The sequence below is a fragment of the Penicillium samsonianum genome, assembly GCF_028829775.1.
Source record: "Penicillium samsonianum strain IBT 33392 chromosome Unknown utg000003l_segment0_segment0, whole genome shotgun sequence".
NCBI classification, from domain to species: Eukaryota; Fungi; Ascomycota; class Eurotiomycetes; order Eurotiales; family Aspergillaceae; genus Penicillium; species Penicillium samsonianum.
In genome coordinates this window covers 1,306,272-1,324,297 of record NW_026643261.1, presented here as the reverse complement: position 1 = coordinate 1,324,297, position 18,026 = coordinate 1,306,272, and the positions used below count along the sequence as shown (strand labels likewise).

Genomic DNA, 18,026 nt, shown 5'->3' with positions numbered 1-18,026 from the left:
GGGCCGAAGTGCTTGTGGACGCCAGTTACCCTTTATGGAACAAATATGACATCTCGTATTGTTGCAGATCGTCACACTCTGCAGAACATGTTCGCAAATCGGGCCGAGTCCGAGTTCTATAGCCGAGAAGCCTAGTGGAAAGCGATGGGATGGGGCCTGATATAAGCGGAAGGCGCGCCGAGAAGACTCGCTTCGCCTTCCTCTTTGGGACATAAAGTGGCCCTTCCTCCTTTCTCTCGCCTCAATGTGCTCCGAGTGTGACTTTATCTCTAATCATTACTCTGAGAATGATGAAGAGTTGAAAGTTCATATGATGCATGTGTGCGCTTCCTATATCGCTGTGTTAGATGTCTACAAGACGGGAAGGGGTGAACTGTTGTGTAACCTTGCACAGAGTCGATACAAGCATGTGCTGGACTTAAATTGATAACGCATAGTTCTTCGAATATGGAAGTTTAGATTATTGGAGCTTATGTTGTTAGACAACGTGTCTATACATATCGTATATCTTACATATGGCCCCTGTAGCTGTCGCCTCATACATCACAGCTACGCCGTATCTATCGTAGCAACATTGCCTCTACAACTATTTCCCTTCTTGCTCTGGTATATTTGACGGGACACCCATTCTTTTGTGTCACGTCACATGATGACTTAAAGGAGGAAAAAACGCGAAGAGGAAAAGAGGGGGAGACAGTTGAGGGGCCCGGTCACGGAACCCCGTGAAGAAGAAAAGCGCGTGGACTAATCCTTCCATGTCAATTCAAGGCAAAATGAATTATGTACGGAGGATTTTTCTACGATGAGCGCAAAATTGTGGCTTTTTTCCAGCTGGCGTGACATTCCAGATCAACATTCCCCAATTCCCGCTGTTTCCAGACATGATTCTGTGAAGATTCCGAGACAAGATAATGTCATGAATTGAATGGGCAGAGAAACGGAGAAGCTAATTAAACAATTACATGACAACAATACTAAGCTCCGGCTATTGTTCGGAGTCCGGTTGACCGTTGCTTTTCTCAATGACCAATGATCGACTCCGATTCCACACCCGGTTTCGGGATCCACCCCCAGGTACGGGGGGAGGAACTCACGTGGTGCCTGTTTTTAGGTAAAACCAGATGCGGAAGTGTGTTGCTCAGTCTTAGACAAGAAACTCAATTAATCGAATTCGACAAACTTCGAAATCTCAGGATTTCATCGCTGAATCTGTCGACGATCGCATTCCTGCCGAATCGGGAAATGATAGTCAATATGAGCTAGCAGGGAGTACTACATCACTAATGCAATGCACAATTATTAGGCCGTCGGAAAGTCTCGATAGCAGTAAAAACGAGGGGTAATTTGCGGTAATTGTCTAATTAATTGGAGACATGCACCTTAAGTCGTGCTAGGTAGGTTACATTCAACGCAAACTCCCCAGAAATTAGACTCTGCAACCTTTCGTCCCGGGTCATACAGACACAGCTACTGGCCGCACGCGATGGTCATGTCTCGGGTGTGCCTGCGTGATTGTATCCACTCCTCGCTGATCCTATCGGGTGCCCCGAATCCACAATCCATCTGATGTTCTAGATGGCTGCAGCATTGCCACAAACGCAACCATATTGTTCTTATCGTATTGTTCTCGGGGTAATAATCTAATGTACCCTGATTTGTCTTATCACTCCCTCAATTGTGATCTATCTCTGCAATGCATATATATTCCGTAAGGGACCCAGCAGTGGAGACAATCGAAAGCTGTTCTGTATACGTGTTCCTGGCTGGGTTTTTGAGCGACTCCTAAGGCACTGTCAATATGCATTTTCCTACTATGGTTCGGGGGGCTGCGGTCCTGGCTGCGCTGTCTGGTACAGCTGCGGGATTTGTCACGTCGCCGTTCAAGCGCGATTTGAAGCTTTCCGCTCAGCTGGGGATTCATCCGGATACCCTGCTCCGTCACAAGACTTCGGTGCAGGCTGTTGCCAGTTCCCAGATTGATGCAATCGTTAAGGCAGAATATGTTTCGGTATGTGTCTAGGTCTTCCGAAATTTGTTGAAAACGAAGATAAATTCTGACAATTCGTAGCTCCCGATTGATCACATCAACTCTTCGGTTGGTCAGTACCAGAACCGCTATTGGGTATCTGAACAGCATTACAAGAAGGGAGGACCGGTCTTCGTGTATGATGTTGGTGAGGCCACTGCCGAATCCTCGGCTCAATCCTTTCTGAGCAATTCGACCACGTTCTTTTATCAGTTGGTCGAAGATTTCGGTGGGATTGGTATCGTTTGGGAGCACCGGTTTGTCTCCTCTCCCTAGTGAAAGCCCGGACTCAATTAATGTCAAGTAGATACTATGGGGATTCTCTTCCCTACAACGTGAGCCACAGCACGGAGCCTGAGCATCTCCAGTACCTCAACAACAAACAGGCTCTGGCAGACATTCCATACTTTGCCGCCAACTTCACTCGCGGAAATTACAGCGATGTGGACCTGACTCCAGCCGCAACACCATGGGTCATGGTCGGAGGCTCATACTCTGGCATGCGAGCTGCGTTCACTCGTCATTTGTACCCCGATACAATTTACGCTTCATACGCTTCCTCCGCCCCTGTGGAAGCACGGATCGACATGAGCGTCTACTTCGACCAGGTTTACGATGGCCTGGTTGCATATGGACACTTGAACTGCACCAGGGACATCAAGGCTGCACTGGAGTACATCGACCAGGAACTCTCGAAGAGCAAATGGTCCGCCGCAGCCATCAAGCGGGAATTCTTCGGCGAAGGCGCCGAGAAAAACAGCAACGGCGATTTCACCGCCGCGCTCGTGATCATTTTCAACTATTTCCAATCTTATGGCATGGGCGGTGGTCTAGGTGGTCTAGAGTCATTCTGCGAGCACATGGAGACCGACCCGAAGACTAGCGCGCCCGCGCCCCCCAAGGATTCGCCCCCAGCCGGGGTAAGAGGTATGCCGCGCAGCGATATGCATCATGGCCAGCTTTCACGCAGCTGGTCAATATGAATTTGGAGACAAATTGCAAGAAGCTTGAAGACAGCGAGCCACTCTCGTGCAATCTAGGGGCGCTATCCACCGACCCGGACAGCATCAGCTGGACGTGGCAGTACTGCACCGAATGGGGATTCTTCCAGACAAACAACTTCGGACGTCACTCGCTGCTGTCAAAATACCAGACCCTTGATTATGCGCAGGAATACTGCAACCGATCCTTCCCGAAGGCGATCGAGAAGGGTCTGTTCCCCAAACACCCACAAGTGGACGCGACCAACGCGGAGACCGGCGGATGGACTATTCGTCCGTCCAACGTTTACTGGAGCGGCGGCCAGTTTGATCCGTGGCGTACTTTGTCTCCCCTGGCGGAAGGCACTCGGTTAGCCCCGCAGGGTGTGGCCCTCACAACCGAGATCCCCGAGTGCAATGTGGAGACTGGGGAAAATACGATCTTCGGCTACATCATGCAGAAGGCAGAGCACTGCTTTGATTTCCGTACCACTTTTGTACCTGGGGCGATTTCTCGAGGATACTTCCACACAGCTTTGACAGAGTGGCTCGGATGTTTCAAAGCCAAGACTCGTTAAACCTTGGAACAACCTTGGAACGTTCAGGGGATCGACGTGGTCTCTGACTCATTTGACTTTTCCTGAAGTTTTGCCCTATTCCCCTTTTGTATCAGCTTGCGATCTCCGCTTTTTCTCACGTGGAGTTCTACCGAGGCCATGAACATAGAGCATTTTGATTTCACATATTTAATTGCGTTTTCTTTCAATTCATGGAGATATATTAAACAAAAAAAAGTTTGTTCAGCCCTACAGTTGCTCTAGTTGGTGCGCTGTCTGCGGCCTTTTTGGTCGTGCGCTACTTCGCACAGCTACATCACCACCGTAAACAATCCAAAGCCCTACTCTGCAAGCCTCCCCGTTCGGGATCCTCCCTTTTCTTCGGTATTCCAGGTTTTATTCGGTTGAGTAAGGCTGTCCGCGAAAAGCGTTGGATCGATCATCTCTACAACGAATATGCTGTCCATGGAAATACCTACCAACAGACATTCCTATCTCGAAATATATTGACCACTATCGAGCCTGAAAATGTCAAGGCAATTCTCGCAACCCAATTCAAAGATTTTTCTCTTGGAACAAGACACCAGCAGTTTTACCCACTCCTAGGCGATGGCATCTTCACCCTTGATGGTGCGGGGTGGTCGCATGCGCGCGGATTATTGCGCCCGCAGTTCACCAGAGATCAGGTAAACTTTATCGGAGGATTTATGCACGACACATGATTGACAAAAGTGACAGGTCGCCGATCTCTCCATGCTTGATGACCACATCTCCAACTTAATCGACCTTATCCCCAAGGACAGGAGCAGTTTCGATATCCAGCGTTTGTTTTTCCTCCTGACCCTGGACTCGGCAACGCACTTCTTATTCGGCGAATCGGTCGGGTGCATGCTTCCCCCTTCGGGGAAGACAGGCGTGCTGGAGAAATGCGCCGTCGGTAGCGCACAGGGTTTCGCCAACGCCTTCGGAACCGCTCAGGATTATCTCGCTGCACGGAGTCGCGCCCAGGGAATGTACTGGGTTGTCAATCCCAAGGAATTCCGCGAGGCAAGCCGGCAGGTGCACGAAGTCGTCGATCATTATGTCAACCTCGCTCTGGAGTCGAAACGTAACCCAGAAAAGAAGAACGCCGACGGTCGGTATATCTTCCTCGAAGCACTGGCGGCCGACACCGATGACCCTAAGATCCTACGCGATAACATGCTCAATATTCTATTGGCTGGTCGCGATACCACGGCTAGTCTGCTGAGCTCGACGTTCTTCTACCTTTCCCGGCACCTTAATGTGTGGAACCGACTGCGTCGTGAGATCGTGGATATTTTCGGAGATGCCAAGAATCCGCGGTCGGAAATGACTCAGACCAAGCTGAAGGATATTCCTTATCTGCGATATGTGTTGAATGAAGGTGAGTCGATGTTGCAGTGGATACTGTATATTCTCTCAATGAACATCCGACTAACTTCAACCTCAGTCCTTCGTCTCCAGCCTCCCGTGCCTGTCAACTTCCGCGTCTCAACAAAAGACACCTCCCTACCGGTCGGCGGTGGCGCAGACTATCAATCCCCCGTCTATATCAAGAAGGGCACGATGGTTGCATATAGCGTCTACGCTATGCACCGCCGGACGGACCTATGGGGCAAAGACGCGACTTCTTTCCGACCCGAGCGCTGGGAAGAAAATGCTAAGCATGGCTGGGAATACCTTCCTTTTAATGGTGGGCCGCGTATCTGTCTTGGTCGTAAGTTATACTTGTCCTCGCCTTTCTCCGGAGAGATAAATTGAAGAACACTCAGAATGACTGGCTAACAATTAATCCCTTAGAACAATATGCCCTCACTGAGGCAAGCTACACCGTTGTTCGTCTGATGCAGCACTTCGATACCCTCGAAAACGCGGACCCCCACCCTCGACAGGAGCCTATTAAGCTATCTAATCTAACAATGTCGCATGATCTTGGCGTGCCTATTCGTTTGTACTCTTCGGGTAAGATTTAGGTTTCTTTGTTCTCTTATGATTGAATGTGTATATGGATCTTCGAAAGGAAGGATACCAGCTTTTGATATTTTTGGGTTATATTTGGCTATTAGGATATCGTGCGATCTTCTCTGTTCTAAACAACGGGGAAGCCATTACTGCAACATAAATACATCGTTCATTCGCATCGCTTTTTACCGAAATGACGGATGAGATATGTTCTTCGTACACGGTTTATATGGGGTTTGAATTTTCCACAATCACGATTCATATCTACAAGATACAACTAGCTCTTCGATAGCATGGTGACAAGAAAAGAATAACATTAGCTGGTCATACTGAGCTCATCCAACTGTTCCTCTCATAGGCCATAGCCCACTGAACCTTCCACTACCTATTCACCTGAGGAAGTGCACTGTGTTCTAATCGCCGCCACATCCACCACCCCCGTCTCCACAACCTCCAGAGTCTCCGCTGGAAGTACCTGAATCACCGGTACTTCCCCCGGAATAACCTCCTCCACCAGAATCATTGCTGCTACTACCACCGCCAGAATAACCGCCGTCGCCCCCGGAATGGTGCCTACTGCCAGACCCGGCGTAGTATTTGGGTCTACTCTGAGCAGTGGATGGTGCGTCCCTAGCCGAAGCGTTATTCGAATGTACGTCAGTTGACTCGCGCCAAGCGGCCAATGCCCGAATCTTCCGCTCCTCCACTTGTCGCTCTCTATCCGTCCATTTCACGGCATTTTCGGACACAGTAGGAGCCATTTGCTGAATCCTTAGCTCTTCCTGTTGTCGCATTATTTTCCTATTCTCTTCTTCTTTCCTTCTCTTGCTTTCTTTGGCCCAAAAAAGTTTCTTAAACATCCTGAGAGGTTGAATTTCAAACAATCAACTGCCGACTTCTTAGATTAGTTAGACGGTATCTTGTGCACTGGGGCCTAACCTTGATTTTTTCGAAGAGTTATTGAGATAAGTCCAAACAAGTGAAACTCACAGTATTGAGTTTGTGTGATGATGAATAGTGGAACAAGAAAGCCGGTGAGAGTGATCGGTTATATAGATCCCAGCAAGTGTATCTATCACGTTTCCTTTAAATAGTATTCTTCAATATAGCTTCGGGCAACCGGGCAACACAGCCTCCTGTTTTGTCTCTACTCATTCCATCGTTTATGCAGCAACGCGGTTGGTGCTTGGCAGATCAAAGACTCCATTTTCAACAAGCATCGTGCTGATCTTGTTCAAAATCATTATAGCGCCTGATCTTATCTCGTATTATGGTACCGTTTATGGTCGCTTGGGGGTAAATATAGCACGGTTCAGGCAACGTTATGATGTTGCTGCAGAGCCTCAATCTGAGGCTGGCGAGCTCTTTGACGAATCCCAAAACAAGGTGTCCTCGTATCTTGATACGAGATATCAGGTGATCTTATTATAGTTCGATTTGGCAGGCAACCGAGATAAATACGAGTTCAGGAACCACAAGACAGGAAGTATAATATGCACCGACCGCAGAAATCCTGACAGTAAACCAGCCCTTCGGGAGAAACATATCATAAATTTATTCATCAGGATAGTTTTTGTGACAATGCCATCAGTATATACCCCCAAAGGTTACCTTGACATGTCAACTTGATGCACCCCACCTCTCCCTGGCATCAACACTCAAACTAATACACAGAAGGAGGAACTAGCAGCCTGTGATTCCTCCCATCCAACACATTTCCAGCAAGTCAACAATCCTCTTGGGTCATATTTCCTCTTGATGCTCAGCAACCTGCTATAATTATCTCCCCACCATATCTGACGCCAGTTGGTCGTAAATGGGTTCGCTTCGTTGTTGTACACACCGCTACCCGGCGTGATCTTCTTGATAGCAGCCGTCATGCTTTCAATGGATGTAATCGTCTCTTTTCAGGTGGGAATGGCACTATTCCACTCCTAGGATCCGGGAGCCGATCGCTTCCTGAGGCTGCAATATTACCGTCAACATTAGTACAAAATCAATCTTCTATGTAACATGCAATATTTGGAGTATTACGATAGATAGACAGATCTATGACCTCTAGCTGTTGTTATACGAAATGATGTTGTGGTAGCGTTTCTGCCTAAGGCGGATAGGACCCCTGCGGATTGATCTTCGTCTTCCTTCCCCCCTTTTTCCAAGTCAACAGCTCAACTTAATCCATGGTTTCTTTCCCATCTTGCTCTCTGCCTCATGAGGCTTGGCAATGCGCTAGCCCCAAATCCCAAGCTAGAGCGGGGCTAGTGCTTTATGTGATCAGGCCCCGACCTTTTTTGTTGACTTTTCAACTTCTACAAACATTGTTCACAAGTGGACATTAAGAATGATGTCCTCTCCACCAGATTCCGATGGAAATGATACCATTCTGGTTGGCCTAGATGATGTTCGTGACTTTAACGTGGACAACATCCTTCCCCTCCATCCCACCGACATTGTTGAGATCAGGAAATGGCTTCAGCCAACCGCATATGACCTGGAGCGAAGTGAATACTCTAGACATCGCCTCTCATATCTCGCGGGGACAGGAAAATGGCTCACCTCCACAACAACCTATCAGCAGTGGCACCAAGGCGACGACGATGGACTGTTGTGGGTCAAAGGTATCCCAGGCTCCGGCAAGTCTGTCCTAGCTGCTTCAATCATCAATCAATTACGAAATGATGATATCCCAGTCATATTTTTCTTCTTCCGACAGATCATCGACGCCAACCATCAGCCCGTGGCTGCGCTGCGGGATTGGTTATGTCAACTTTTGGATTATAGCCCTCCCCTGCAAGTCACGCTGAAAAGTTACATTGACGACAGACGTGATTTGGACAGCCTGTCCCTAGGCGATCTCTGGAAAGACCTCAAGCTGGTACTGGCCACATTTCCCAAGGTCTACTGTATAACAGACGCCTTGGATGAGATGGACCAGGGGAATGATGAGTTCCTCCACGCCTTGGTGAAATTAGGCCAGTGGCGCCCGTCCAATATCAAAGTTTTGATCACTTCACGCCCAGTATCAACAGTGGAGAATTGTTTGAGATCATTCTCCATTCCCCAGATTCGATTGGAAGAGAAACTCGTCGATCTCGACATCGCAGCCTATGTACAATACAAACTTCGCCACTCATCTATCGCCCCTGAGTCCTGGAGTATCATAGAGGAAGCCATTCCTGGTCGGGCGAATGGGCTCTTCTTGTATGCCAAACTTTCAATGGATGCATTTCTTGAACCAGGTGCCGACGCAAATGAGGTCCTCAAGGCCTTACCGGCTGACCTGAACGTTATGTATAATGATTTGCTACACGAACACGCAAGACGATCGGCTGTTCCCGAGGATTTGCAACTACTAGTCTTGCAGTTTGTCACACATGCCACACGCCCACTGCGCATTCTCGAGATCGCCGAAATGGCGAAAAGCGTACGAGCTCCAACTAGGGATCGCAGTCTGAAAGAGACAAAAGAATTGGTCCGGGCTGCTTGTGGCCCGCTGCTTGAGATTCTTCCTGATGAAACAGTCTCCGTTGTTCACCACTCATTCACCGAGTTCTTGAAAGGACTCACCCGTTCAAGTGAGTCGGATGATACGACATATCCAATCTTTCAACCGGGCTCAACAAACAAATGCCTGGCTATTGCTTGCTTGGACTATCTCCGGTCTGGCTGCCTGGTTCATCAACAAATGAAGGAACCTACCGACACAATGGAATATAACCACTCAAAGGATAACGAGCAAAGAGAACTGAAACTCCGATTCCCGTTCCTAGAATATGCAGCGGATAATTGGTACACTCACGTCCGCCGCGCAGTCTTAGCGGGTGAAGATATGTCACTTGTCTACACGATGCTTGATAATTTCTTCGCGGAAAGGCGGATGTTTACCGCCTGGCGAATTATGGCATGGCCGATACATGCAACCCGGGGCATCACCGCGCTTCATGTCGCTGCTTGGGCTGGTCTAGCTGGATACGCCACACACTTGCTCGAGAGAGGATATAGCATAGAAGTGCGAGATGCTTCCCAAAATACACCTTTATACTGGGCTGCCACTTCCGGTTACCACGATGTGGTAGAGGTTTTGCTTGCCAACGGAGCTGACCCCAACGCGGAACAAAACGAAGGATACAACTCACTACATTTGGCAGCTGAAAGAGGCCATGCTGCAGTGGCCAAACTTTTGCTTACTGCTGGCGTCCACCCGCTCACTCCCAAGACGCAGGAGACGCCCGGAAGGACTTGTGGGAACGCACCCACATCCCTCGGAGGTACACCTTTGATGTATGCATGTTATAACGGCCATGTCGAGACGATGGCCGAATTCCTACCCTTTTTGGAAGATACCGCTGATTGTCATCGAGCCCTTCTCGGGGCGGCGAGGGCCGGGCAGAGTGCAGTGGTTGAGTTAATCTTGGAACATCCAGGTGTGGATGTAAATAAGAAATACGGAGGAGCCACTGCTCTTTTCGCATCCTGCTTCAGGAGAGATGAAAAGACCATTCGTGTGTTATTGCGAGCGGGAGCCGATCCAAACGTATTTTGTGAACAAGCAGGAAGCGAGTTTGCTGGAAGGCAGTACATGCGCAGGTCAACAAGTCATGTGAATCAAAATCCCGAAAGGGGTTATACCGCTTTACATGCCCTTTGCGCACCCGGAAAGCATGGAGGCAAGGTCTCCCCAGCGTCCGTAGATTCTCTGCTTCAGGCAGGGGCCAATGTTCATGTACGAAGTCCTAACGGGAAAACGGCCCTCCACTATGCCTGTGAATACCAGAAGGCAGATGTGGTCAAGAAGTTACTTGAAGCTGGTGCAGATCCTATAGCAGAAGACGATTCTGGCGCCACACCATTACACACGGAAGGACAGAGAGATGAAGAGCTGCTTCCTGTGCTTCTGGGCACAGGGGTGGTTGATATCAACAAGCCCACTGGCAAGAATGGGAAAACTCCGTTACTATTTCGGCTTCACGGCTATAATATAGACCGAGTACTTGCTTTCTTGGAGTATAAGCCTGATGTCAATATCTCCGACACCCAGGGAAATGGTCCGCTACATTACATTTTCAAAACATCCGAAATTCATGGTCGTGTTGTCGATACTTTGATATCTCTGGGCGCCAATCCAAATGCGATGAACAATGAAGGCAATGCCCCGTTGCACACCATGAGGTGTGAACATAGCCCGTACATTTACAAGCTCGTTAATGCAGGTGCAAACCTTGAAGCTCGAAATCAGGATGGCCACACAGTTCTTTTCAAACATGCCCATGAAGATGGACAACTTTGTGAGACACTGATTGAGCTAGGAGCTTGCCTCGATACGCGGGACTATAATGGCCGAACTCTCTTGCATCGTTGTTGCCATGACACCAATCGCTTGGGCTATCTGATAAGTCTTGGCCTTAATCCTTTGACCACAGACCATCAAGGTAACTCGCTTTTGATGGAGGTTGCTGCTAGCAAGAACAACGAGAAACTGCCTGCTACCATGAAACATCTGGTAACACTGGGCTTGGACATAGATCAATCAAACCATCGCGGGAGGACCACACTGCATGTGATGTGTTCCAAGGCAAAACTTTCATCCTTATCGACAGACGAGGATAACCTGGATTATGTCCTTAGAGTATGCAAGAACCTAAATCCTAGTGATTGTTACGGCGTTCAGCCTTTGCACCTCGCTGCCACAATATCCGAGTCTTACGTTGTCAAGCTTCTCGATGCCGGTGCAGACATGTTCAAAGTAACACATGAAGGAATGTCAGTGCTCCATATCGCAGCCCGGACCCGCCAGCCCAATATTGTGGTCCTGTTCTGCTCTAGACTAGCAGAACTCGGAGCCCAAGATCGGACTGCATTTGTGAACCTACAAACCAAAGAAGGGGAAACAGCTCTTCACTATGCTTGCCGTTCGGGTCGCCCTGAGACCGTCCAAGAATTGCTCGAGGCCGGCGCAGATCCTACCATATTGGACAGCGGAAGTCGTTCACCTCTCAGAGCATGTGCGCAGTTCGAAGCAGAAGAGCAACTATGGAGCGGTCACAAAAGGATGACACGAACGGATTGCCTTCATGCAGCCGCCGTTCTAGTCAGCGATCACCAACGGCCGTTCTTTGATCCCCCTCATAGGGATGATAATTACGGCCCGCGATGTTCGGAGCATGATACAGTTCGTCTGGATGAGATTCTGGATTTACTTGTTCGCCATGGGGCCCTCTCGCCCAGTAATGATCTTCAAACCGCGTTTAATGAAGCCATTTCGAATCGGTACGAATACACCGTGGACTGTTTCTTACGACTGCAATATCGTCTTCCCGAGGCGAAGCAATGCAGTCTTTCTTTCGGGCTTGACTATCTCATTTCCAAAAGCCGTCTAGATGCGACAAAGGAGGCGTTAAGAAAACACGGCGGATTTGACGGTGATATCTCTTGGTTCCTTAGACGTGATCTCACCACCTTTATGAGAAACTTAGTATTCACTAGGCAGTACGACCTGTTTGAAGAGGCAGCAAAGAAGCGTGATGCATCCAGGCTCGATGACAATGGGACCTCTTTATTGCATTTTCTTGTGACCTGGGGCTATAAAGAGCTACTGGAACGTGTTTGCGATAAGGATGCTGCACTGAGGTTTGATGACTACAAATGGTGCCTAGAAGCAGAAACAGGACTAGATTGCACTGGACATCCTGTGCTGCCCCTACTGGTGACTGCATGTGATCGCTATTTGCCCAACATGGATGTGGTGGAATTACTTGTTGAGAAGGTCGGCGTCAACCTGAATGCCCAATTCAGAAAAACCTCAAACTTCGAAGATACCAAAGCGGCCGGAGGGGCCCTTCATAAGCTCGCACTCGGGCGCAGCTGGTGGCATGTTTACAAAGCATTGCCGTATTTGATCAAAAAGGGGGCAAACCTTGAGCTTCGTAGTGAGGATGGAGTGACACCATTACACGCAGCCATGCATCGCAAACATGGTCCTTTCCGCAGGAATGCCGTGCAGATTCTCATCGACAACGGCGCAGATGTCAATGCTGTGGATGCCAACGGAGAGACATGTTTATCAAAAGCTGGTAATGATATAGAGATGACCAGGCTGCTCATCGCGCACGGCGCCCATATTAGCGCAGCAGCCATATTTTCTGCGATTGACATGGGCGAAATTGAGATTTTGGAAACATTACTGTCTCGGGGTGATTACGCGAATCTCAGGCGATCCGAGCCAGTTACTCCTCGGAAAGAAAGCGACTTCGGCCTGAATATTCTTGATTCCGAGGTCTCACCTCTTCTCTTTGCCGCTGTCCCTGAACTGCGATACAGTAAGTTTGGCTATAACAAGCCAGGATCCCGATCGAAATATGTGGATGAGAATTCACTCGACACCCGTATCATGGCAGTACTGCTCAATCATGGTGCAGACCCATTTTCTACATATGTCGGGGAATTCTCATGTCCTGAGGACTACGGCATGGAGGAATCCGACTCAGACCTGGATGAGCCCGATATCTCGCACCAGCAAATTGAACCCCAAAGACACATTGTCATCCATGAAATGTTGAAATCCGGGCACATAAGTGGGCCATTCTTTCAATTATCATCCTTGAAATTAGAACAACGGGATTCAAGCGGTTGCACATTGCTTCTTGCAGCTTCCCAGAGCCAGAAGACACTGAACACCAAGATTGATTCTATTGAAGCTGGGACAACCATTACAAAAACGATTTTCCAAGAGCTCATAGCCCGTGGTGCAGATGCCATGGCACAGGACAACGATGGAAATACCATCCTCCACCATATTTGTTCTTTGGGGGTTGACTCGGAGTTGTTCAAAACTCTCAAGGAAGTTATCATCAAAAATCCGGGTCTTCTCAATCAGCCCAATCAGATGGGCGAAACATTCTTTCACCGCACCCTGATTTCAGAGGACTTTGATCTCATTGATGATCTTCTCGAAATGGGTGCTGATCCTCTCCAGCCGGACCCCAATGGAGACACGGCGCTTCATCATTTGGCTAGGAACCTGAAAGAGGATAAGTCACGGGCTGACTTCAAGCGATTCCTGAAAGCGGGCGTGGATATAAATTCTCGGAACAACAAGGGCGACACACCTCTCTTCAAATACATAGAATGTGGTGTGGTAACTCCTACATTCCCCTTCGATTCCGGTTATGACGAAAAGGAGGATGACCTCACCGAGATCGTCTTCGATCTTTTTGATCAGGCTGGAGCTGACTTCTTCGCACAAAACAATGCAGGATCCACATTGCTCCATTTGTTGGCCTCCAAGAAGGCATATCACGGGTATCGTGCGAAATCCCCGGGCAATGTGGTCCGGCGATTCAAGATTCTGATGAATCGGGGACTTGATCCTATGACCGAGGATGCACGCCAGCGGACCAGTTTGGATATTGCTGCTGCTTGGGGTAGTGAGCATATTATGAAATTGTTTGCACGAAAGCCGATGGAGTAGGAATATAATGGCATCAACATTGAAGGTATCTCCCTAACCATAATCCAAGTAATCGTTAGGCGATGTGAAACAGGGATACCAAGTCATCACACTGCCCGGTGAAAGACAGATGAGGAAGGTGGGACAATACCTACATACATGTAGGCATGTGGGTACCTAGCTAATAGTTTTGGAGTAATGGCTGACATACCTTCTCACCCCAGGGCCACGGGTGCGCCCGTACTCCTCTAGGCAGGGCTACTGCTGAGGGGAAAGTCGAGTCAAAAATGTCCAGATGAGTTCCAGCGCCGGAAGCTCGGAAAGTTTCACCTGGCATGATCATTTCCAGGTCATCGCCAGATTCCATGCTGCATCATAATTGATGCGCCTAAGCATTGTAGATGCTATCCCCTGCAGTGGAGAAGCTCGGGGTACTCGGGCTTTATTGATCCCCCAGGTGGGCACCTACCAGGCCAAATCCAACGTCAACTTGTACGAGAGCTTTCAGAGCATCTTCCAATATTCCATTAGAAGTCTTCTTTCAATATCAAATATTCCCTAAAACCGAAACCAGGCTCACATTTAGTAGAATCATAGAGAATTCATAGACTTTGCGTTTGTTTGAATCGGGGAAATTGTTAGCCGGGGTTTCCCCGCGGTTTTACCGTTGGCTCACGGAAACTGCCGACGACATCTAAAGAGGAAATGAACATCGCATATTGATCCATATTGATGCAGATGCTATTGCTATTGGCCGATGTCTGCATCTAATCTCGGTCAATTTATCCTGGGCATGACGGACATATAAAAGTCTGTATATCCCGGGGAAAGCTCCAGGAGCTATCCAAGACCTACAATATGAAGTTGTCAAGTGCAATCACCGTGGGTTTGGCCAACCGGGCATTGGCTGTCAATCCCCATAAATCCCCGATTGACTATAACTCGGCTCCGCCAAACCTGTCTACCCTGTCAAATGCATCCCTCTTCGACACATGGAGACCCAGAGCCCATCTCCTCCCTCCATCTGGGAAGATAGGCGACCCGTGCGGGCAATACACCGATCCTAAGACTGGTCTCTTCCACGTGGGTTGGCTCCACGATGGAATTGCAGGAGCTACAACCGATGATATGTCTACCTACAAGGACCTCAATCCCGATGGAGCACCGTCAATTATCGCGGGAGGAAAGAATGACCCGCTTGCTGTCTTCGATGGCTCTGTCATTCCAAGCGGTATCGACGGCATGCCCACTCTTCTATATACCTCTGTCTCTTATCTCCCAATTCACTGGTCCATCCCCTACACCCGGGGAAGTGAGACACAATCCTTGGCCGTTTCTTATGACGGTGGACGCAACTTTACCAAGCTCAACCAAGGCCCCATGATCCCCGCGCCTCCCTTTTCTGTCAATGTCACCGCTTTCCGTGACCCCTACGCTTTCCAAAGCTCAATTCTGGACAAATCTGTCAACAGTACCGAAGGAACCTGGTATGTCGCCATCTCTGGTGGTGTCCACGATGTCGGTCCTACCCAGTTCCTCTACCGTCAGAATGACGCAGATTTCCAATATTGGGAATATCTTGGACAATGGTGGAATGAGCCCGTCAACACAACTTGGGGAAAAGGCGACTGGGCCGGCGGATGGGGCTTCAACTTTGAGGTTGGCAACGTCTTCGGTCTGAACGCAGAGGGGTACAGCGAGGACGGCGAAATCTTCATTACTCTCGGTACTGAGAGTTCCGAACTCCCCATCGTTCCTCAGGTCTCTTCCATTCATGATATGCTGTGGGTGAGCGGAAATGTTTCAAATGATGACTCCGTCACCTTCAAGCCAACCATGGCGGGTGTGCTTGACTGGGGCCTGTCGGCGTACGCTGCTGCAGGCAAGATCTTGCCAGCCAGCTCTCAGGCATCTGAAAAGAGCGGTGCCCCTGATCGTTTCATTTCCTACGTCTGGCTCACCGGAGATCTATTTGAGCTAGCGAAGGGATTCCCTACCGCTCAACAAAACTGGACCGGTGTTCTCTTGCTCCCTCGGGAGCTGAATGTCCGCACTATCCCCAATGTGGTGGATAACGAACTCTCGCGTGAGTCCTTGACATCATGGCGCGTGGCCCGCGAAGGATCTGGTCAGCTCGATCTTGAGACAATGGGAATCTCAATTGCCAGGGAAACTTACAGCGCTCTCACGTCTGGCTCATCTTTCGTCGAATCTGGTAAAACGTTGTCAAAGGCTGGGTCGGTGCCATTCACCACCTCGCCCTCAAGCAAGTTCTTCGCTCTAACAGCGAATATCTCTTTCCCGGTATCCGCTCGTGACTCCGGTATTCAAGCTGGTTTCCAGGTGTTGTCCTCTGGTCTTGAGGCTACAACCATCTACTACCAATTCTCCAACGAGTCCATCATCATCGACCGCAGCAACACAAGTGCCGCCGCCCGAACAACCAATGGAATTCTCAGTGACAATGAAGCGGGCCGTCTGCGCCTCTTTGACGTCTTGGAAAATGGAAAAGAGCAAATTGAGACATTGGAGCTCACCGTCGTGGTGGACAATGGAGTGCTGGAAGTATACGCCAATGGGCGCTTTGCTCTTAGTACCTGGGCTCGGTAAGTTCATCTTGTTTCTGGAGATTGATCAATAACTAACAACATGTAGGTCTTGGTACGCCAACTCGACTGAAATTAACTTCTTCCACAACGGAGTGGGAGAAGCAACATTTGAGGATGTGACGGTCTTTGAGGGACTGTACGACGCATGGCCACAAAGGAAGTGAACGGAGCCTTGTTAAATGGTTTCCGCGAGACTCTTGGTTCTTCTAAGTGATACAGTTGATGTATGTATGCATACAAGAATAGTCGGCCGCTCATGCGACCTCTATCCTTGACGACGTAAGACTAATAATCTGATCTATTTGACCCAAAATGATATTAGAGGCGTTATCACGCCGATGTATTTTGTATGTTCTTTTTCGGTGTATGCGAAGGCGGTAAAAAGCGCAAACCGTACAGAGGACGTTTCTATGAATAACCAGGCATGAATATATCTTGGTCACTACTAATAGGGACCCAAGGAAAGGAGGGAGATAGTTGTACTGAAAAGGAGCGTACATTAACGAATGGTGTAGCCTGAGGCATTCATTAGTGGTGTGACGCACCTAAATCTCAACAATATATGTCTTCGTAGTAGTTTCCACATTGCGCTAGCTAGAGGTTAGAACAAATGAAATCACTAATCCATCCATCCCACCGTAACTAGCTAGTGGTTATTGCTTGCATTGGAGGCTCAATGGGGCTGCACTGTGTTTAGATGCATGGAGATATAAGACGTAGTCCGGTATATTGTCAACTGCTCAGGAGTTGGAAGGGAGCCATTTTGGCTGATACTATTGTCACCAGCGTCACAGGAACAAACTTATAGGCAATCTGGCACAGATAGTCCAAAGAAAAGTATTCTTTGAGCTCATGAGGATAGGAACTTGAGAGGAAGTTGAAACAGAAATACAATGGGATGGGCTAGTAACGTCATGACAGGACTCTTCATCTAAAAAAAGCTGGTAAAATTGAACTTGGCACTGCTGTTAGCGTTTAGTAGTGCTGACATATTTTGGGGGCGAGATAATCCTTGAAGAGCCCACGCCAAATCACTATGTAGATCACCTTGTTAGCGGCAACAAATTGTACAGTTATCCACTTCAGCTTGACGATCTGAAGCCCAGACTTGCACGGCTTGACTCCACATTTAAGCCCCCGAAGTGTTAGGCCAATAAAATCACTCAGTATATTGTGAAGAATATATGTTTTTGCGGGATAATTCGTCTCTCCTTCCCCCACAAGTCTGCCCGTCAAGGCACACAGCTACCAGTGCCTTCGAATGTTGCGTCATCGACAGGCACCAACGCCAGATATTCTATGGAAACTTCCTCAATTGGAATATGCCCAGAGACACTAAACATTATAGATCATCTTGTGATGTCATCTCACCAAGCATAAAGGGAGCCCCCAGGGGTGTAAAGGCAACTCGGGACAAGTATAAAA

The 18,026-nt window shown here is 48.7% G+C and overlaps 5 protein-coding genes across 5 annotated transcripts; 3 read left to right on the top strand and 2 right to left on the bottom strand.

Moving 5' to 3' along the window:
* Positions 1 to 1,798: 1,798 nt before the first annotated feature.
* Positions 1,799 to 5,557, top strand: N7471_004060 (serine peptidase; the record flags this gene model as incomplete). Its single annotated transcript, XM_057276779.1, has 8 exons — positions 1,799 to 2,008; positions 2,069 to 2,283; positions 2,334 to 2,946; positions 2,997 to 3,579; positions 3,819 to 4,249; positions 4,302 to 4,968; positions 5,035 to 5,301; positions 5,385 to 5,557. 8 exons carry the CDS (start codon positions 1,799 to 1,801, stop codon positions 5,555 to 5,557), a joined length of 3,159 nt encoding a protein of 1,052 aa, XP_057136389.1.
* Positions 5,558 to 5,959: 402 nt separating this feature from the next.
* N7471_004059 (uncharacterized protein) lies at positions 5,960 to 6,340 on the bottom strand (the record flags this gene model as incomplete). Its single annotated transcript, XM_057276778.1, has 1 exon — positions 5,960 to 6,340. One exon carries the CDS (start codon positions 6,338 to 6,340, stop codon positions 5,960 to 5,962), a length of 381 nt encoding a protein of 126 aa, XP_057136388.1.
* An 864-nt stretch (positions 6,341 to 7,204) lies between these two features.
* N7471_004058 (uncharacterized protein) lies at positions 7,205 to 7,426 on the bottom strand (the record flags this gene model as incomplete). Its single annotated transcript, XM_057276777.1, has 1 exon — positions 7,205 to 7,426. One exon carries the CDS (start codon positions 7,424 to 7,426, stop codon positions 7,205 to 7,207), a length of 222 nt encoding a protein of 73 aa, XP_057136387.1.
* Positions 7,427 to 7,887: 461 nt separating this feature from the next.
* Positions 7,888 to 14,013, top strand: N7471_004057 (uncharacterized protein; the record flags this gene model as incomplete). The annotated part of the gene is made up of 1 exon (XM_057276776.1): positions 7,888 to 14,013. One exon carries the CDS (start codon positions 7,888 to 7,890, stop codon positions 14,011 to 14,013), a length of 6,126 nt encoding a protein of 2,041 aa, XP_057136386.1.
* Positions 14,014 to 14,850: 837 nt separating this feature from the next.
* On the top strand, positions 14,851 to 16,914 carry N7471_004056 (glycoside hydrolase family 32 protein; the record flags this gene model as incomplete). Its single annotated transcript, XM_057276775.1, has 2 exons — positions 14,851 to 16,598; positions 16,648 to 16,914. The coding sequence occupies 2 exons, from the start codon at positions 14,851 to 14,853 to the stop codon at positions 16,763 to 16,765; spliced, it is 1,866 nt and encodes a 621-aa protein (XP_057136385.1). The 3' UTR covers positions 16,766 to 16,914.
* Positions 16,915 to 18,026: the final 1,112 nt, after the last annotated feature.